Below are 22,497 nucleotides of genomic sequence, written 5' to 3'. Positions count from 1 at the left end.
ATGGGCACGGATGTTAGCTCTGGGCCAATCTTCCTCAGGAAAAAGAGGATTGGCGGCAGATGTTAGCTCAGGGCTAATCTTCCTCAAAACAAACAAACAAACAAAAACTTCCCCTTTACTTTGTAATTCCCTTAAGCTATTATCCTTATCCCCATTCCTCTCTTTTATCTATTCTTGAAAAAACAAGATTGTATTGATTCCCATTCCCTAGCCTATTGCCACTTGATACCTGATGTCACCATTTTGAAGCTGCCACATCCATTTCTGTTCTTACCCTTTCTTGGTCTTCTTTGAGATAATTGACACTATTGAACCATCCTTTCTTTGAATTTCCTTCCTTGGATTCCATAATGCTGCTCTCTGATTCTCCTTATAAATCTCTAGTTTTTTCTCCTTCTGTCCTAAGTTATTCCTCCTCTGCCTGCTTCCTTAAGCATTGGTGCTCTCAAGACTTCTGTCCTAGTCATATTTTTCTACATTCATTTCCTGAGCAATCTCATCCGTTATTATGGCTTTAAATATTAACTATATTCTGATGATTCCTGTAGCTCTTTCTCTACCCCCGGCCTCTCTCATGAGCTTTCGACACATCTTTTCAGCTCTCTACTACTCGATGTCTTGTATGTCGCTTAAACTAAAAAATATCCAGGATAGAACTAATTATTTTTCCTCCAAACTTGTTCTACTTCTGATGTTCTCTTTTTCTGCGAATTTTGTCTTTCATCCATTTCAAGCCAGAAACTGTGGAGTCTTCAGTTCTTCACTCTCCTGTCCCTTCCCATATCCACTGGATCACTGAATCCTGTCACTCTACCTCAAAAATGTCTCCTGAGTGCAGCCACTTCTACCCCCATTGGCTTAGTTCAGGCCACCATCATTTCTTATCTGAACCATGAAAATAGCCTCAACTTGTTCCTTTACCACTCTCTGAACTATAGTCCGTCTTCCACATTGCTGTCAGAGATACCATCTTGAAAACCAAAGCTGACTTTGTTATGTGTCCGAAGATCCCCACTGCCTACTTTTTGCCTGCCCTACTGAGTCCAGACTTCTCCTCATGTGGACAGTGCCTTTCACAATCTGATCCCAAACTCTCTAGCCTTACTTCTTGCTTACCTCTGCCACCCTTGTTCCAACCCTTGGAATGGCCAAACCATTCTGAACTTTTTTAGTTTTCTAGACATACCATATCCTCTCACATAGTGCTTTTTTTCTGTTACTCTCACCTTATTGTAGCAAATTCCTACTTACTCTTGCTCAAAAGTTATGACTATGAAGTCTTTCCCAGCCAAGGTGAAGAACACCTTCTCTTGTGCTACCAGAGTGCTCTTTTCTTACCTCTCATACTTTTTCTCTCTCATAATATTTTCATATCATATTATAATTTTTCCCCATGCTGTACATTATATCCCCAGAACTTATTTATCTTATAACTGGAAGTTTATATATAATTCTCTTTTAATTGAGTTCCAAGAGGGCACAAGTTTGCTCTAGGGCTTGACACATTATATACAATAATGGTTGTTGAAAAAGAGAGAGATTGGTTGAGTGATTGACTGACTGTAGAGGGCTTTAAAGGTCAGATAAGGAAGAACTTAGAACCAGTTGTTTATAATGTTGTATAAATTCCATGTAAATCAACTCAGATTCCTAGTGGAATGGCCAAACTCCTGTTAAGTAAAAGTAAGTTTTGTAGCAGCTTAGCAGTGCATTTATATAATAAATTTCCCCTTGGTGGTGGTAATAATAGCTACCACATGGGCTGGGTACCTTCCATAGATTCATTACATCATTTAATCCTCACAACCACCCTTTAGGATATGTATTAATCTCCATTTTTTATAGCTAAAATAAAAACAGGTTCAACGTAGTCACTGGCCCAAGGTTGCACTGGTAGAACATGGTTGGGCCAAGATATGAACCTAAGTATATTTGACACCAAAATCCTTCATGTTTAATGTATCTCAAAACAGTATAGTTGCATTTTTTTATAGTTGCATTTTAATAACTTTTTCCAGATCACTTTTTTCTTGTATTTAGTTTGTGTAGAATAATGGCTAAGACCACAGACCTTGGAGCCAGACTGCCTGGGTTTAAATCCTCTCCTACCTATTAGTTATATAAACTTGGGTAAGCTAACCTCTCTGTGCCTGAATTTCCTCATCTGGAAGATAAGGATAGTAATATTACCTACATCATAGACTTTGTTGTAAGTGTTAAGTGATTTAATATAAGTAAAGTGTTTAGAACATTATGTGGCACAAAGTAAATGCCATATAATGCCAGCTGCTATTACTTTGACTAGAATATCTTGTGTACCAAGTAGGTTTGACATTGATCATTTCACTCTCATGCTTTAAGCTTAGCATGGCATGACATGCAGGGTCCTTCATGATCTGCTTACCATTCCCTGGCCTCATTTCACCCTATTTTACTTATCAGGACAGTGAATGGTTTTCAGTTCAATTAATATTTTTTGATGCCTATTCTGTGCTACCAGAATCCTGTGCTAACTACTATGAACATGGAATTCATTCATTCAACAAATATTTATTAGGCTCCTACTGTGCACCAGGCACAGTTCGAGCTTGTGAGGATACAGCAGTGAACAAAACAGATTTCTGACCTCATAAAGTTTATGTTCTAGTGGTGAGGACAGATAATAAACAAGATAAAAAGACAAAATATCTAGTATTTTTGGTGGGATAGTAAGTGCTGTGGAGAAAAATGAAGTAGGGAAATGAGATGAGGGAGTGTTGAGGTCAGGGGGGTACTCTACCCCTCTAGGAGCTCATAGTCTAGTAAGGGAGACAAGTAAGAAAATATTAACAGTATGAGTCCCAGGGATCATTTCTCTGGCCCTGGTCATAGGCCTAAGGACCTAGTCATTGGAGATGGCAGAACCAGGATTTGCATACCAGGCACCAAAACCCTTGCCCTTTCGTCTATACCACATAGGAAATTATGAAGAGTATAGCATGGATGGCAAGCTGGCACCCCATAGGCCCACACATTTTTTTTTAAGAATTTCATTGATTTTTACTGGTTAGTAGTGTTCATCAGAATCTGAAGTCAGATAATGAATTTGGACTGAACATTAAAGCATCATCCAGTTGAATGATGCTTTCTATCATTTCTATCATTAAACTCGTATTATATGAACACATTTATTTTTTAACAAATATGAATTTGTCACCAACATTTTAAAAATTGTGAAATATTATAAAACAGTCTGACTTTGCAGCCACTCTTGAAATATCAGATCCTCTGGCAACACTGGTTGCCCCCTTTTGCTGAGTCACATGGTCTTCATTTATTGGAGTCTCTACCACTCCATAGTGTCTCCCTGACACAGTGACCAAGTGCCACTTGCCTTACATGATAGCCATCTTCTAAAATGGCTCCCAATGATTCCCGCCTCCTTCTGTTCACACTGTAAATAAGAGATTAAATAAATCTCCCCTCACCCCCTGTGTGTGGGCTGGACCTAGTGACTTGCTTCTAATGAACAGACTACAACATAAGTGATGAGATGTCACTTCCAAGATTAGGTTATAAAAAACTGCGACTTCCATCTTGTTTGCGCTCTCTCTCTCTGGCTCTTCTTGCTTGATCGCTCTGATAAAGCAAGCTGCCATGTTGTGAGCTGCCCTATGGAGACGCCCACATGAAAAGGAACCTGAGGGTGACCTCTGACCAACAGCCAGTGAGGAACTGAGACCCTCAGTCCAACACTGAGGAACTGAATCCTGCCAACAGCCATGTGAGTGAGCTTGGAAGCGGATCCTGCCCCAGTCGAGCCTTGAGATGACTACAGCCCCGGCTGACACCTTGATTGCAGCCTGTGAGAGACCCTGAGCCAGAGGACCCAGTTAAGCCACACGCACAGATACTATGAGATAATAAATGTTTTTTTAAGCTGCTAAATTTTGGGGGTAATTTGTTACACAGAAACAGATAACTAAAACACCATTGATTGTTGTGCTTGTACTTTTTGATGGTAGTTTTGCTGAATATGAAATATTTATTGTACCTATATCTATGAAAAGTGAAAAAAAATATCTATACAAGAAGGTCACATATTGAAAGGGAAATCAGAGTCTATTTCTTGGTGGAAGTGATGAGTATTCCTCTATATCTAAATAAAATGTATCTTCTGAAAGAGTACAATTTAAGACATTGTTTTAAAATAAACGGTTGTAAGAAATATGACCAGTATACAAAAATGATGAGTGCTGAAACAAAAACTTTAAAAAGGGCTTGGAATTTCAATAGACTGTGTTTTGAATACAGACAGAATAAGTGATACTTCCATGAAATGCAATTATGTATTAAATGGAAAAATGTCAGAACTTGAAAGCCTTTTGTAGGTACTACAGACGGTCCCGAGTCACAGTGGTTTGACGTATGATTTTTTGACTTTATGATGGTGTGAAAGCAATACACATTCAGTAGAAACCGTACTTCGAATTTTGAATTTTGATCTTTTCCTGGCTAGCAGTATGCAATACAATCCTCTCTTGTGATGTTGGGCAGCAGCAGTGAGCTGCAGCTCCCGGTCAGCCCGCGATCACGAGGGTAAACAACTGATAGGCTTACAACGACTCTAACCATACAACCATCCTGTCTTTCACTTTCGGTATTCAATAAATTATGTGAGATCTTCAACACTTTGTTATAAAATAGGTTTTGTGCTAGATGATTTTGCCCAACTGTAGGCTAATGTAAGTGTTCTGAGCATGTTTAAGGTAGGCTATGCTAAACTATGATGTTCAGTCAATTAGATGTATTAAATGCATTTTCAACTTATGATATTTTCAACTTAATGATGGGTTTTTGGGACATAACCGATAGTCGAGGAAGATCTGTAACTTAAGAAAAGAGTGTTAAGTGCAGCAGGCATTACGTCATAAGCATTTGCAAAGGTAGGAAATACTATTGCTCAGGGTGTTAAAGATTGGTGGCTGAACATTTTTAGGACAAATTGGGTCAAAAAGTTAAATTACTTGTGAAGTTTTAGACTGCAGCTGGTTACAACAGATATAGACACTATCCATATAACTGTACACTGAGCTATGTGTCTAGCCAGTAGTTCTCCAAGTATGGTCCCTGACCAACATTGTACTACCTGGAAACTTGTTAGAAATGCAAATTTTCAGGCCCTAGCCTGAGATCTACTGAATCAGGAACTGGAGCTGGGGCTTGTCAGTCTGTTTTAACAAGCCCTCCAGCTGATTCTATTACACCCTAAAGTTTGAGAACCACTGCACCTGGATATAATTCGTGTGTTAAGAGTTTTGATGCAGTTTCACTCTTTTGGACTTGGAGCCTGTGACAGGTACATCCAGAAATACCTAGATTTTTTGTGTTGAGGAAAGTCTTGAAATTTTTCCTATAGACTGGTCAAAATTGGTGACTATTACTACAGATGGTGCGTCTGCAATAGTGTTCCTGTTGGACTTAGGAAACTTCAGTTTGAAGCAGAAACACTTTACAGGACTTAAAGCTGTTCATTGTATCACTCTTAGGATTCACTTTTTGTGCAAAAGTTCAAAATGCATCATGTCAGGAGCTGGTAATTAACATTGTGGTTTGTGCCAAACAGTTGAATACTTTGCTTGGTGAATTAGATGTATGTTATGGAAGTCTGCCCTATTGTATGGAAAATTGATTGTCCTAGTTGGGGCATGGTACTGAAGATACTGAAAAAAATGGCTTATTTGGCATCCAAAAGGCATTCAGTGCACCAGCAAAGTGAAATAAAATATTTGACCTGTTTGGTTGATATTAAAACTCATCTAGACACTTTGAATAAAAGCAGAGTTGTTCAGAAATACCTTCACAAATGTATGGTTGTATTTGCTTGTTCCTAGCAAAATTAAGCCTCTGGGAAACTCATTTGGCAGGTGATAAACTGGCTGGCTTTGCTTTGCTGAAATTGGTTTCCAAGAAATGAAAGTGATGCCTGAATTACATTCCCAAAATTGTGGAGTTGTCTATCGAATTCCAGAAAAGGTTCTCTGACATTATATTTTATGAAAATGAACTAATATTGTTGAGTTAGCCTTTCTCAACTAATGTTCATGGTGTGAAAGAAGAGCTACAATGGTGATATTGAATTACTCTGCTGTGGTACTGAAAATGAAGCACGATGTCATTGAAATACGAGAATTCTACAAATATCTTGGAAATAATTACCCTAAATATAAAAAACACTGCAAAATATCTATCTGTTTGGAAATGCCTACATTTCTAAACAGCTGTTTTCCATTATCAAATAAGGTAAAATTAATCATTTCCAGTAAAAGGATTCAAGGCTAAAGTCTTTGCTGCACGTTGTAACACAAAATATAAGACCTAACATTGACCTCTTGGTGCATAAGAAAGGCATCAGACCTCTTGCTCCAAGTTAAAGGAGAATAAATCACACACACACACACAAATGTAATGATTAAATTTTTCTGGTTTTTAACTTATTTTTAAATTGAATTTGAAATGTAAACTCCAATATTTTGCGTGTTTATATCATTAACACCAACAGCATAGTTTAGTGAAAAAAATTACATTTCTGGAAGTTGATTTTCTTAGCCCCCTTCATTCGTTTATGTTAGCTGCCCAATCCCTGGTTCTAGGACTCTCAAAAATTTCTCGCCTCCATTGCCCTTTCTGCAGTTCCTGTCTTCCCGAGGTAACCCGAAGGCTCTCTTTGGCTCTTGTTCTCTCTTATTCCTAAGGATGCCTCTCATCAGACCTTCTCATTTTCCGATGGCGAAGATTTGCTTTGGGCAGAACCAGTGCCTATTCTGCCATCTACTTCTCTCAAATGATTTCTGAGCACCTGCGGAGAGCAGTGCGTGCCATAGGCTTCCTCTCTGCAGAATAAACGGACTGTGATTTATTTCGTAACCACTTTTTTAGAGCCTGTGTGCCAGGTATTTTATAAAAATAATTTTTAAGTTTTATACTCAGGTAGGACTTAGCAAAATCTCCATTTTATAAATGAAGAAGCTGAGTGACTTGCTCCATCTTGAATTTGAGTATAGGCCCACCGGATGCTGAAGTTCTGCTGTATCCCCTGACTACAAAAGTTATTCTCAAAGTAGAGGCTCCAGTCCTCAAATGAGCCACAACAGATTTTTCCTTTCATTCTTACATGTGACAAGGTGTTTCACCTACATAAATGGGCTGGGCTCCTGGGAGCCTAAGAGCAATTAAGGGTACTAAAATTGGGTATTCATAGTAAAATTAGCACCTCAGCAGCTTTTACTGAACGCTGGTTCAATATTCTACTACCTCCAGCTTGACTGCGGTGTCTAATGGCAAAGACTCTATCATACATGTGTATGTAGAGACTTGAAATTCCTACAGTTGGGAGGGAAGGCCACTTTGTCAATATTGCCTTTAATTGGCTGTGGTTTTCAATTGCTGCCCAGTGCCTATCATGAAATACTGATCACTGGAATGTCAGCTCCTTGAGGACAGGAATTTTGGGTTCTTGTTCACTGCTGTATCCCCACACCTAGATTAGTGCCTGGCATATTGGTTGAAATATTGAAAGTCAAGATGGTTCATTTGTTCCCTTCTCTGTGTGTGTTCTGGTCACTGGATATCCAGCAGTGAATAAAACAGACCAAGAAATCCTGGCCTTCTTGGAGTTTGCCTTCTAGTGATAAATACCTCTAGTTGTTTTTAATACCAGATTTTCTTCAATAAAATATTCCTGAAAGAGCCAAAGTATAAAAATAGATAAAAGGGAGAATATGAGCTCAGATTGAAAAGAAAGTAGGAGCACCTGTCCTGTCTGGTTATCTGGTCCAATTCTGCATCTACCCAAATCCTGGTTTGGGAAGCACAATTTGAAAGCCATTGCTTTAGACTACTTGTGAGTGGAAATGAGACATTAAAACTCAGAGAGCTCTTTTTCCCTGAGTTCCTTAAAAGGTATTGCTTCCTCTAGAAAGCATTAGCCCACTGACTGGTTAGGTGCCTTTCCTGTGTTCCAATGGCCCCCTGTGCTTATAAATTCTCACATGTATTTTAAGTGTCTCATTCTGTGCTGTCTGCATCCTGGCACTTAGTAGGCCCTCAATTCACGTTCATTGGACTGAACAGTGAGCCAACAATTAAAAGCTATAGACCGTTGTTCAGAATCTCAACTCTTACTTTCTTTAAACCTCAAATGTGCTTCTTTTCTGATTAGTTGTTAAGTATGTTGTCATTTAATCTCGCCTAAATCATTTTAGTCTCCTGGGAAATTGCAAGGTTAAAAACTAAACTAGACCGGGGCTGACCCAGTGGCATAGTGGTTAAGTTTGCACGGTGCGCTTCGGTGGACCAGGTTTTCACCTCTTCGGATCCTGGGCTCAGACCTAGCACTGCTCATCAAGCCATGCTGAGGTGGCATCCCACATAGCAGCGCCAGGACCTCCAACTGGAATATACAACTATGTACTGGGGGGCTTTGGGGAAAAGAAGAAGAAGAAGAAGAAAAAAAAAGATTGGCAACAGATTCAGGTGCCAATCTTAAAAAAAAAAACCTAAACTGGACCAGCTTGGGCCAGGAATTGGAAATCATTTTGCTTACAGGTGGTAGCGGTCATCATAAATGTAGAAATGGAGCTAAGGTGCTCAGCTATTCTGAGGGGCATTGTGGGTGGAAGGCATTTTCCTTGCCTTAGTCAGGATTTAATTGCCTTCAGTCACTCTAGATTGTGTTTTTCTAGGAATAAATTGCCTTGTTGTGTGATCTGACTAGAGAGTACTGTTTTTTTAAACTTGCCTCATTATGACAATCACCTGGGATTCTTGGAAGCACCCTAAATGTCCACTGTTGGATGAGTGGATAAAGAAAATGTGGTGTATGTGAACAATGGAATATTATTCAGTCTTAAAAAAAAGAAGGAAATCCTGCTATTTGGGACAACGTGGGTGAAACTGGAGGACATTATGCTAAGTGAAATAAGCCAGGCACAAAAGGACAAATACTTCATGATACCACTTGTATGAGGAATCTAAAATTGTCAAACTCACGGAAGCAGAGGGGCTGGTGGGAGCGGAAAATGGGGAGGTGTTAGTCAAAGGGTACAAAGTTTTGGTTATACAAGATGAATAAGTCTTAGAGATCTACTGCACAGCATAGTGCCTATAGTTAACAATACTGTATTATATACTTAAAAATTTGCCAAGAGAATAGATCTTATGTTAAGTGTTCTTATGACAAGAAATAATAATAAAGAGGGCAAGATCTTATGTTAAGTGTTCTTATCACAAGAAATAATAATAAAGAGGGCAGGAGGAAACTTTTGGAGGTGATGGATATGTTTATGGCATAGCCTATGGTGATGATACTTATCTCTAAACTCATCAAGTTGTATACGTTAATTACATATAGCTTTTCAAATGTCAATCATACCTCAATAATGTGGTTTAAAAAAGTAGATTCCCAGCCTAGCCCTAGACCTACTGAATCAGACTCTTCAGGGGAGAGGCCTGGAATAGCAATTACCTCCAGGGAATGGGGAGTAAAAGGACTGTTACTTTTCACTGTACACCTTTCTCAATTGTTTGATTTTTTTTTTTTTACCCAGAGTATGTTCTGCTTTTATTCAGTTGTAATTTATCTTTTGAATAAGTATTGCAATTCATGGTATAAAAATTCAAAAGGTTCAAAAGGATATATGGTAAAAAAAGGAAAAAAATTCTTTCCACCCCTGTCCTTAGCCACTAGGTTCTCCTCCCTGTAGGTGACCACTAGTATCAGTCTGTTGTGTATTCTTCCAGAGATACGATGCATATAAAAGCAAATATATATAACTATACATGTAAACACATTATTTATATACATATTATACACACACAAAAATGCACCTTTTTAAAAACAAATGGTAGTATACTATGCATAATGTTCTGTACTTTGTTTTTATCATTTAATACATCATGCTGATTTTTCCTCATGAGTACATAGAGTTTTGTCCTCATTTCTATGGTTCCACCCTATTCCATTGTATGCAGATGTAATAATTTATATTACCAGTCCCTTATTGATGGGCAATTAATTAGGTTGTTTCCAATTTTCAGCTATTACAAATAATGCTGCAGTGAATATTTTGTGTAATTGCAATGCCATTGCTTACACTTAAGCACTTGCAGTGTCGCTCCAATTGCTTTACATATCTAAAAGATAAATCTCTAGATGGAAAATTGCTGCGTCAAAAGGTATGTACATTTATAATTTTGAAAGATCTTGCTAAATTACTCTCCCTAGAGATTGTACTATTTACACCCCTACCTTCAATATTTGCCGGTGCCTGTTTCCCACACCAATACAATATTTGCTAATCTTATAGGTGAAATATCATGTTTCAGTGTTGTTTTAATTTTCTCTTTTCTTATCACAAATGAGTTTGATCTTTTTTTATATGCTTAAGATCCATTTATGCTTTCTTTTTTTGTGAAATGTTCTCTTGGGTTGTTAGATTTTCTTTTGCTTCTCTGTTAGAGAAATTAGCCTTCTGCACTATAAGTTGCAATTTTTTTTGCAGTTTGTCATTTGTCTTTCAGTTTACTTACGTTGGCTTTTCCCAAGCAGAAATGTTTGATTTTCATGTAGTCAAAAGGATTGATCTTTCTCTTTACTGTTACTGGAGTTTTTCTTAAACTTTCCCCACTCTCAGACTATAAAAATAATTCCCCCAGGGTGTCTTCTGTCATTTTTATGATTATCCCAATTAAAGTGTGAGGTATGGATCGATCTTATTTTTCTCAAGTAAATGTCTAGTTATCCCAACACCATTTGATGAATAATCTATATTACTTTAATATAGATTATGGTATATAATCTATTTGTATTATAGGTATGGTTCTTTTCAACAAATAAATGGCATTTAAATAAAGGGAAGGGCAACTGCTATAAATTTAGATACTTGGGAGCTATATCAACCAAATGTAGCGTGTGGACTCTATTTGGATCCTGATTTGAACAAAGTAAATATCAAAAGACATTTTTGAGGTGATAGTGGAAAATAGAATAGGGACTGGATATTAGGAAACTTGTTAATTTTGTTGGGTGAAATAGTAGTATTGTACTTGTTATTTTTAAAGTCTTTATCTGTTACAGATAAATAATAAAGTATTTATAGGTGATTTGATATGTGGAATTTGCTTTAAAGTATGCCAGAAATGACCTACAATCATATGAAAAGATGATCAACATCACTAATTGTCAGAGAAATGCCACCCAAAACCGCAATGAGATACCACCTCACATCCATTAGGATGGCTACTATAAAAAAGAGAAAGAAAAAAAAATAAGTGTTGGTGAGGTTATAGAGAAATTGGAACACTTATGCACTGTTAGTGGAAATACGAAATGGCACAACCTCTATGGAAAACAATATGGAGGTTCCTTTAAAAATTAAAATTAGAACTGCCATATAATCCATCAGTTTCACTTCTGAGTATTTATCTAAAAGAACTGAAAGCAGAATCTCAAAGATGTTTGCACACCTATGTTCATAGCAGCACTATTCACAATGGCCAAGACGTAGAAGCAACTCAGATGTCCATTGACAGATGAATAGATAAAGAAAATGTGGTATATATACAATGGAATGTTGTTCAGTCTTAAAAAGGAAGGAAATCCTGTCATTTGCTACAACATAGATGAACCTTGAGGACATTATGTTAAGTGAAGTAAGCTAGTCACAAAAAGACAAATATTGTATGATTTCACTTATATGAGGTATCTAAAGCAGTCAAATTCATAGAAAGTAGAATGTGGTTACCAGGGGCTGGGGGGAGGGGGCAATCGGGAGTTGTTGTTTAATGAGTACAGAGTTTCACATTTGCAAAATGAAAAAGTTCTGGGCATCTGTTTCACAACAATGTGTGTATACTTGATCCTACTGACCTGTACACTTAAAAATGGTTATGATGGTAAATTTTATGTTATGTGTGTGTGTGTTTTTTTATCACAGTAAAAAAAGTGTGTTAAAAAATGCAAGAAAAAAATGGGGGCAAGGTAGATGAAACAAGAATGACTTAACATTGATAGTAGTTGAAACTGAACATTTCCTGGACGTTTATTATGGACGTTTATTATGCTATTCTCTTTGCCTTTGTATGTTTAAGATTTTCCATAATAAAAAGTTTTAAAGCAAGAGTTAGAGAATATGAGCTTTGTGGACAGAGCTGAATTTGAATCCTAGCTCCACTTTTTAAAAATTGAGATATAATTTACATATCATAAAATTCACCACTTTAAAGTGTACAATTCAGTGGTATTTAGTCTATTCACAGAGTACAACTATCAACACTATCTAATTCCAGAACATTTTTTTTACCCCAAAAGGAAACCCAGTACTCGCTAGCAGTCATTCTCCATTCTGCATTTCCCCCAGTCCCTAGCAAACACTAATCTATTTTTCCATCTCTATGGATTTTCTTATTCTGGACAATTCATATAAAAGGAATCATACTTATATGTGGCCTTTTGTTTTGGCTTCTTTCACTTTATAATGCTTTCAAGGTTCATTCACGTTGTAGCATGAATCAGTACTTCATTTCTTTTTATGACTGAATAATATTCCCTTGTATGGATACACCACATTTTGTTTATCTGCTCGTTAGTTGATGGACATTTGGGTTGTTTACACTTTTGACTATTATGAATAATGCTGCTATGAACATTCATGTATAAGTTGTTGTGTGAACATATGTTTTCAATTATCTTGGATATATACCTAGGAGTGGAATTCCTGGATTATATAATAACTCTATGTTAACCATATGAAGACCTCCCAGACTGTTTTCCAAAGTGGCTGCACCATTTTACATTCCCACCAGCAATATATGGAGGATTCCAATTTCTCCACGTCCTTGCCGTTTGTTGTTTTACATTTTAAAAATTATAGCAATCCTAGTATGTGTTAACTGGTTTCTCATTGTAGTTTCTGGATTGGCATTTCTCTAATGACTAATGATATTGAACATCTTTTCATGTGCTTATTGGCCAGCTTCACTTTTTACCTATGTGACTTTGATCAAGTTCTCCATCCTCTGAGCTTCACTGTCCCCTCATCTATAAAAGGGAAATAATGCCTCATGATGTTATTGCAAGGTTAGTGGACGCGTGGTGAGCTTGGGACGGTGTCTGGTACATAGTAGGTACTCCTCAGTTGGTACCTAATATTACTTAGCTACTTGAGCTGTAAGTAACCTGCAATCCAGGCAGACTTTTCTCAGTGACTTTGGCGCATTTGTTATAGGAGTCAAATGCTGAGATGATGGTACCCTTTCTTTCTCACAACTTCTGTAGGCCTTTCTTTGCTATTCTGTCAACTCCTGCTCTATGTCCTTCCTAGTGGTGGTTAGGACCATGGGGGATACACACAAGAGTAAAAAGGAATCTGTGGTTTAAAAACTGGAGATGATAGTATTGTCAAGTTAGTTCCGTAACTGTGTCAACTGTGTGACAGTTGACTCAGTGTAAAAGTTAAAAGGAGGGAAATAAAGAATTTATATCAGAGGCAGTAGGCCTATGGAAAGTATTTGGAACATTGGGAAAGAGAGGCAGTAAGGCATTCTAGGCAGGGAAACCAAAGAAACAGGAGTAATCTTGGAGAAGTGTAGTTAAGAAACTAGTCTGGTGGGAGTGAGGTGTTGGGGAATTGTGAGAGAGGTTTGTGAGATTCTTATTCTACTGTTTTCCATTACCTCAGAATATGTAGTGAAAGAAGTTCTATACCTGGAATCATGAGACTTTTGTTCTAATCTTGGTTCTGCTGCAAATTAGCTAGGTAACCATGTCAAGTCGTTTATCCTTTCTGGGCTTCAGTTGCCTAAGCAGTAAAATGAGTAATTGGGTATACGTATATCAAATCACCATGATGCACAGTTTAAATATCTTACAATATGTCAATTTTATCTCAATAAAGCTGAATTTTTTTATAAAGATGAGTAATTGGATTAGTTCAGTGGTTCTTAATTGGGAATGTGCATCAGAACCTACTGGAAACTATTTTGGAATATAGGCATTTGGATCACCCTCAGGAAATTGTCTCAGCAGATCTAAGGTGAGGCACAGGTTTGTATATTTTGAAAATGCTCTTCAGGTGATTGTGATTTATATTCATAGTGTTATAAGAGCCACCAGATTAGTTAAAAAATCACTACTCCTTGGCTTTCTGGAGTTGGAGTCACTTGGATAGTGGCATAATCAGCTTCAGACCAGCTAAAGGTAATGCGTTGTAACAGAAAGAGCACGCACTTTGGTGTCAGTTTGACCCAGATTCCTGTTTCCCAGCTACGTGGCCCTGAGCATGGCACCTCACTTCTCTGAGCCTCAGTTTTCTCATGTGTGAAATGGGGCTTATAATGCCTACACGGTCAGGTTGTCATGATAAGAGAGAACGTGTCACACTTAGCACTGTGCCTGGTACAAGGTAGATGGATGCTCAAACAGTGACTTGTATGAGAGGTGCTGGAAGAAACTATCATCAGGAGACAGTATAAAACTGTACTCTTATCCTGACCCATCTGGAGTTAGTCATAACTCTAGGTGTAAATATGTTACAGTGCAAAGTAAGGATTTTTGGTTCCTTTGCCAGCATATCAAACAAATACAGACCTTGCTTTGCTATCTGCTTACCATTGTCCCTCCCCTTGTGTGACTTAATGTGCGATATGAATATCTACTGTGACTAGACTCACTTTCCATAGTCTAGCAAAAGCTTACTATATTGAAACTCCTGTCAGACTCCAGAAGACTACCATTTCTTTGTAATTTAGATGAAAAAATAGGTCAGTTGAGTTCAACAAAATTATAAAGGTCCACAGGCTCTAGAGCCAGAATCCAGGCTTCGCTCCTTCCAGCCATGTGACCTTAGGATAATAATGTGACATGGGGATAATAATAATAGTTATGGCCTCATAAGATTGTTTGGAATATTAAATGAGTTAATGCATGTAAAGTGCTTGAAACGTCACTTAGCACACAGTACACGTTCAGTATCTGTTAGCCATTATTATTCACATTGGTATGCTTCAGGTCTTATGTGGGAGCCGGGAGTACACAGATAAGTAAAGTCTCTGCAGTCAAGGAACTTAGTGTGGTGAAACCAGTATGCAGAGCATTCCAGTATGCTTTAAGTGCAGCGACAGAGGCATGCACAGGAAGGGCACTTAATGGTCTGTGTCTATTACGTGAAAAACAGTGCTCTCCAGGAAGAAGCCTGGTACAATGGAAGGTGTGCATTCTGGAGTCAGATCAGCCTGATTTGAACCCTGTCTACACTTACTCATTATACAACTTTGAGGGCAGCCAACATCTCGCAGCCTTAGTTTTCCCATTTCTAAAATGGGGTGAAGTTTCTGACCTCTACCTGTTGGAAGTGCCCTATTTGGGTGCCTTGTAGTCTCAGGTGCTCCTAAGAAAGAAAGCAAGGACTTTTTAAGAGTATGATGAACTTAGATTCAGATTCTAGCTATATGTTACTTAACCTTTCTGGGTCTATTTCCACTTGTAAGTTTTTTCATCCATATCTACCTTGCCCATGACAATGAGATAATGTGTGTAAAGTATGCATGGCATATGGAAGGTGCTGAACAATAAATAATAGCTTTATTATCTTTCTAACAAAAATCTCATCTGTTATTGTTTAAAGTAAAAACTTAAGTAATATCTACTATGTTAATTTCAGTATTCTAATTTTGAAGAGCCTCAGGCCACAGATTCATGAAAAGTGTCAAAAAAGACTGAGGGGGCCGGCCCGGTGGCACAGTGGCTAAGTGCGCACGTTGCACTTCGGCAGCCCGGGGTTCACTGGTTCGGATCCTGGGTGCGGACATGGCACTGCTTGGCACACCATGCTGTGGTAGGCGTCCCACATATAAAGTAGAGGAAGATGGGCACGGATGTTAGCTCAGGGCCAGCCTTCCTCAACAAAAAGAGGAGGATTGGCAGCATATGTTAGCTCAGGGCTAATCTTCCTCAAAAAAACAAAAGACTGGGCATTTGAATGAACACATGGATATGCTGTCTGTATTTACAGGAATAACCAATTTCTAGGCTAGGAGAGGGTTTTTTGGGCTTTTTTGAAAAGTGTTCTGTTCAACCCCATATAATCTTTAAGTTCAAAATACTATAAAATTTAGTTACTAACCTTCCTGACTTCTAACCAAATATGGGTCAGCTTCTGTTGCCTGACATGTTCTTCTCTTCTTCTCCCCTAGGTCTTTCAGAGCCTTGAAGACCACCATTTGGAAGTGGTGGCTTTTTTCAGGGAAAATGGCTTCCATGGCCTTCTCGCCCACGACTCCGAGTATGCTCTCTACAATATTCCCTCCTACTACAGTTCCCATGCTCTGAAGCTGAGCTGGAATGGGAAGAACCTAACTACTAATCAGTTCCTGATGCAGGAGGTAGCCAAGCAGCTGGGCCTGAAGCGGATGAATTTTCCCATATTTGCTGCGCTGCTAGGTTGGTAGTCCAAAGAATAGACTCCAGTGATTGGTGAAGTTTCCTCTTCCAGCATTAAGAGTTGAAGACCAGAGTGATTTAGCTTTAGATTATTGGATTTATCTTCTGAAAGTCTGCATGCCAAATAATGTGTTTCTGGGCTTCTTACTAGAAACACAGCATGTTTGTCTTATTAATTAATACAGGGTATTCCAGAACATTATTTTGATTCTTGTAAAACTTTTTCTTTTGTTACATGCCATCACTATTTTATGCAAAGCACTATCTTAGGCCAAATGTTTTACTAGCTCTAGACAACTTTTGTTTCCCACTCAGAGCTTTGGCATTTCATCCCGAGTGTCTAAATTTTGATCAAGAACATGAATTGTGGTTTATATTTTTCTTTCTGTTTCTGTTGTGCTAACATTTTATTATGAAAATTTCCAAACATATAGCAAAACTGAAAGAATTTTACAGTGGAAATCCTATATCTACCACCTGTATTCTGCCATTAACATTTTACTATACTTGTTTATCATATATCTATCTATTCTATCCATCTATCAATCAATCTTTTAAAGATGTATTTCAAAGTAAATTGCAGAGAGTTGATTATGTCTTGAGTTGGTTTTCCAGGGACTGACAGCATGGTTAATATCTTGTCTCAAGTGTGACATCTGTTTATAATCCCAAAGGATTTGAGCTTGGATAATCTAATGGAGTTGGTACAAGTTTTGGAATTAGGCCTTGGGCAAATCACTGAAGTTACATTTCCCCGGTTTCAGTTTCTTTGTCTGTGAAATGGAATAATAATACCTTGTGGTGTTATTGATAAGATTAAAGGAAGTGAGATATATAAAATGCCCGGCACTTATTAGGCAGTCAGTAATTGGTAGCTGCTATTATAAAAGGCAGCATGACTAGGTGATAGAAAATAGCATGGGCTTTGGAGTTGGACAGTCCTAGCTTCTTATCCTGATGTGGGCACTTATTGACTGTGCCACCTTGTGCTAAGTCACCAAACTTGTCTGAACCTCAGTTTCTTTAGCTGTAAAATTGGGATAATAATACTACCATGCATGCTTGTTATAAAGATGATATATATAATGCATGTGATACATAGTAGGTAATTGATACATAGCTACTGTAGTTATTACAGGAAGAATATAGACATATGTGAATTATTTGATCATTTTCTCTCCCAGAAGCCCTTTCATGGCCTGGAGGTTCTCAGAAAACATTTGTATGGTCAATAAATGACAAATGTACTTTATAGGTAACCACATTCTCCCAGATGAGGACCTGGCCGCTTTTCACTGGAGCCTCTTGGGACCAGAACATCCCCTTGCATCACTTAAGGTAATGTGTCCCGTTTCCTGCCTATATATCCATGCCTAGGGGATCTCATGTTTTGATTGGAGTTTTGATAGAATAATTATCTTGCATTAGGTTTAACATATTTCAAATACTTACCAAAAATGTGTAATTATGATCAATACCCTTTAAAAAGGAAAAACTCAGTTTTCACCTTCTGTGTCGGGAAAAACCCAGTTCTTCCCTCCTGTATCTTTCTTTCCTGTGTGTCTCCTTTACTTTCACACTCACACAATACTTCACTTCTGACACTTATGGTCACCAAATATTTGGGGGTTTTTACCCACATCAAGCATTTCTCTGTGACACCAGCTGGGTGTTCTACAATTCAGCTCAATTTTGACGCTATCTACCTGGGGGATGGCATCAGTTCTCACAGGTTAAGGGCTCAGTCCTACAAGACTGCCCTCCCCACCACTTCAGACACCAGTCTCAAACTCAGAATATCACCTGTGCTTCTGACCAACCGGCTATAGATCAGAAGTTCCAACAACCCCCTCTTTGGATTCTGTTAATTTTCTAGAATGGCTCACAGAACTCAGGGAAACACCTACTTACAATTCCAGTTTGTTAAAGGATATGATAAAGGATACAGATGAACAGCCAGATAAAGAGAAACAAAGAGTGAGGTCTGAAGGGTCCCGAGTTCAGGAGCTTCTGTCCCCGGGGAGTTGGGGTGTGTTACCCTCCCACTACTCGGATGTGCTCACCGACCTGGAAGCTCTCCAAACCCCATGCTTTAAGGATTTTGTGGAGACTTCATCATGTAGGCATGATCGATTATTAACTCCATTTTCAGCCCTTCTCCCTTCTCAAGAGAATGGAGGTGGAGCTAAAAATTCCAAGCTTCTAATCATGGTTTGGTCTCTCCTGTGACCAGCCCCCATCCAGCAGCCTACCCAGAGTCACCTGAATAGGACCAGAGGTGCTCCTAGTGCCCTTACCACTTAGGAAACTGCAAGAGTTTTAGGAGCTCTGTGCCAGGAACTGGAGGCAGAGACCAATATACTTTCTCTATTATTTCACACCCTTAATACCTTAAGGATTCATACAAACCTATGAAGAAAAATACTAATACCCAAATAAATGAAATAATGAGCCAAGGACAGAAGTAGTCAATTCATAAAAGAGGAAATACAGTGGCTAATAGTATAACTAGATGTTGAACCTCGTTAGTGATCAAACATGCAAATTAAATGAGCAGTGGGATTTTTTTAACCCAACAGTTTAGCAAATATTGAAAAATTATTCTACCCACTCCTATCGAGGCTATGGTGAGACTGATACTCTCATACACTTCGGGTGGTGGTGTGACTTGGTAATTGTATTATATTTCCCTAATTCTTTCACTTCCCTAGATGATTATTTCACGCCTTTTCTGCTCTCCTCAAGCCTCTAGTGCTCCTTCCTCCTTGCTCACTCTCAGCTGATGACCTGGCTTACTATTTCACTGAGAAAATTAAAGCAATGGGAAGAGAACTTCCACTAGCTCCCACCCTTTCATCTTCTCACCTGCATGCATCTGTGTACCCACATGCTCTGCCTACCTCCTGTTAACTGTAGAACCTGTCTATGTTCCTATCTAAGGCTGTGCCATCCTCTCACCTTCTAGTGTTCCATCAAACAATGCTCCACTGCTGTCATAGGGTTTTCATGGCCAGTTTTTTCAGAAGTGGTGAAACCTGTCCTCTGTCGGTGACCCTGCCAGTATTTGAAATACCAATGGCATAGCTTTCAGCATCACAGCAACATGCAGCCTCCACAGTATGACAAGCAATAGATGGGTTGGATGGCTCCCTGACTGGGAAACAAACCTGGGCCGTGGCTGTGAGAGCACCGGATCTTAACCGCTAGACCATCCAAGCTACTGCTCCATATTTCTTCTTCCCTTTTATCAAACTGTTCTAGAAATTATCTATACTTGAGCTGTTTACTATCCCTCTTCCCTGTTCTCTCTTCAATCTGCTTTGCTGAAATTGGTCTTGGCAAAGTGACCAATGACCTCAGTATTAATAAATCCAGTGGACAGCTCTCAGTTTTCACCTTACTTGACCAATCAGCAGCATATGACCCAGTTTCTCAATCCCTCTTCCTTAGAACATGTTCTTCACTTGGCTTTAAGGACACCGCTCTCTTCTGGTTTCCTTCCTACTTTACTGGCTGCTGCTTCTGTCTTATTTGTGGCTCCCTTGTCTTCTTCTCTACTTCTTAACTTTGTAGTGTCCCAGAGTTCTATCCTTGGTCCCTTCTCTTTTCTATCTACACATGCTGCCTTGGTGATTGATCTCATCTAGTCTCATGACTTTAAATACCACCTGTCCATTGATGACTGCTAAATATATATCTCCAGCTTTCACCTCACCCTCGAACCCCAGATTCTAATATCTATCAGCCTATTAAACATCTACAAGAAATATATCCAAATGGAAACTCCTGATCTTTCCCCTACACCTATTCTTCTCACAGCCTTCCCTATTTTCATTAATGGCAACCTCATCTTTTCATTTGCTCAGGCTAAAAACCTTGGAGTCATCCTTCACTTCTCTCTTTCTCACACCCCACATCTCCTCTGTCAGCAAATACCATCAGTTCTCCATTCAAAATATATCCACTTCTCACCATTTTCACTGCTACTACCCTGGTCAAGCCACCATTCTTTCTTACCTGGATTATTGTAACAGCTTACTAACATCGGTCTTCTGCTTGCACTCTTCCCTGCTGCCATACGCCCCCCCACCAAATCTATTCTCAATACAACAGCCAGAGTGATCTTTTTAAAAACTGACTCAGATCATGTCACTCTTATCTATTCAAAATTCTCCAATGTCTCTTCATGTCACTCACACAGTCTTTACCATGGCCTACAAAACCCTGTACTGTCTGGCCCCCTGTTACAGCTCTGATCTCATCTTCCCTTTTCTTTTGCTCGTATAACCTTTGCACTTAACATTCCCTCTACTAGGAATGCTTTCTCCTCCCACGTAGCTATTTCCTCACTCCCATAGGTTTTCCCAAATGTCATTTTCTCAGTGAGGCCTTTCTTGACCACACTATTTAAAATTATATGTACACACACACACACACACTTGCATTCCCTAGCCCATTCTCTGTTTAGATTTTCTCCATAGTACTTACTTAATCTACACTTAGCACAGTATACATTTTACTTACTTATTCTGTTTGTTTGACTCCCCTAACCCCATCCCAACACACCTACATTAGAATTTAAGCTCCCATGAGAGCAGGGATTTTTGTCTATCTTGTTCACTGCTGTGTCCCTGATGCCTAGGACAGTACCTGGCACACAGTAGACAGTAAATATTTGTTGAAGGAATGAGTGGTACAGCCTTTTGGCTAAACAATTTATATAAAAAAGCTTTAAGAAGTTTATACTCTTTGACTCAGTAATTACCATTCTAGGAAGCTTGTAATTAAATAATTGGAAAGTGGACAAGAAATCATACCTAGATTTCATCACAGCATTAAAAAAATCTTTACTTTAAAATTGTTCAAGCATCACAAAAGTAGAAAAAATGATATAATAATATACTACCGTTGTAACATCTTCCAGATCCAATAGTTATCAAACTGTGACCACACGTGCTGGGTTTTTTGTTGTTGTTGTTGCTAATGTATTTTAAAACAAATGCCAGACCTCAAATCATTTCACTCTCACATCCTTTGATATGCATCTCTAAGATGTATGGGCATTTTCCTACATAAGCACAATGCCATTATTACTCCTAACAAACTTAATGATAATCTCTTGGTATCATCTTAATATCCGCTCCATTTTTAGATTTTCCTGACTGTCTCAAAAAGGCCTTTTTGGGGTTAGTTCACATCAGGATCCAAACATGGTCCACACGTTACAATATTACCTTTAATAGCAAAAAATTGGAAGCACCCAAAATGTATCATGAAAGAAAACTAATTAACTATAGCAGTGTCCTAAAATAGTGGTTATCTCTGTAGTAGGATCATGGATGATACGATTTTATCTCTTTCTTTATACTTTTCAATCTTTTCCAAATGTTCTTTACTGAGAATTAGAGACAAAACTGGTTTAAAGAAAAGATTTTAACTGTCTCTCAGTGGATTTACTGAATTTGAATTCTGTGTCTTACCCCTACCTCACCCTTTTTCTTAGTGCTCCATCTTTGACGTCAGTATCCAGTATCCCTTGCTTATCTTACCTCTTCTAGGTCCGAGCTCATCAGCTGGTTCTTCCTCCCTGTGATGTGGTGATCAAGGCTGTTTCCGAGTATGTTAGTTCCATCAAAGACCCCTCAAATCTGGATGTGGTTGGGAAGGATGTTTTCAAACAGTCTCAGGTGAGCTAGCCTTCCCCTTCCAAGAGTCACGGGTTTTCTTACCTTCACCAGTACCACCCGCAGATCTGATCTTTTCTGTGCTGCCTACTTTCTTTCCTCCTAGCTGCTTGTCTTCTCCATGCTTACAGACTGGAGCCCCAAAGTTTCCTTTAGAAAACATTACTAGTCTGGATTGAAAGGATTCTTTACCTTTTTTCTACTGATTATCAAAGTTCTACAAGCTCATTCTGGAAAATTTAAAAAACAAAGAAAAAAGATCACTTTAAAATCTCATTACCCAGAAACAACTTACTATGGTTATAATCTGGGGTACTCGTTTGTTTGTTTGTTTCA

At 38.5% G+C, this 22,497-nt stretch overlaps 1 protein-coding gene across 1 annotated transcript in view; it reads left to right on the top strand.

Annotated features, from left to right (window-relative positions):
- FAM120C (family with sequence similarity 120C) overlaps positions 1-22,497 on the top strand; it is a 99,443-nt gene that overhangs the window by 5,445 nt on the left and 71,501 nt on the right. Inside the window, exons 2-4 of the mRNA XM_046673066.1 lie at positions 16,231-16,477; positions 17,733-17,815; positions 22,036-22,164. Of these exons, the coding sequence (XP_046529022.1) occupies positions 16,231-16,477; positions 17,733-17,815; positions 22,036-22,164 (459 nt within the window). The remainder of the gene's footprint in view (positions 1-16,230; positions 16,478-17,732; positions 17,816-22,035; positions 22,165-22,497) is intronic.

The sequence above is a fragment of the Equus quagga genome, chromosome 10 (assembly GCF_021613505.1).
Source record: "Equus quagga isolate Etosha38 chromosome 10, UCLA_HA_Equagga_1.0, whole genome shotgun sequence".
In the NCBI taxonomy this organism is placed as follows: domain Eukaryota; kingdom Metazoa; phylum Chordata; class Mammalia; order Perissodactyla; family Equidae; genus Equus; species Equus quagga.
This window is presented reverse-complemented; position numbering and strand designations above follow the sequence as displayed.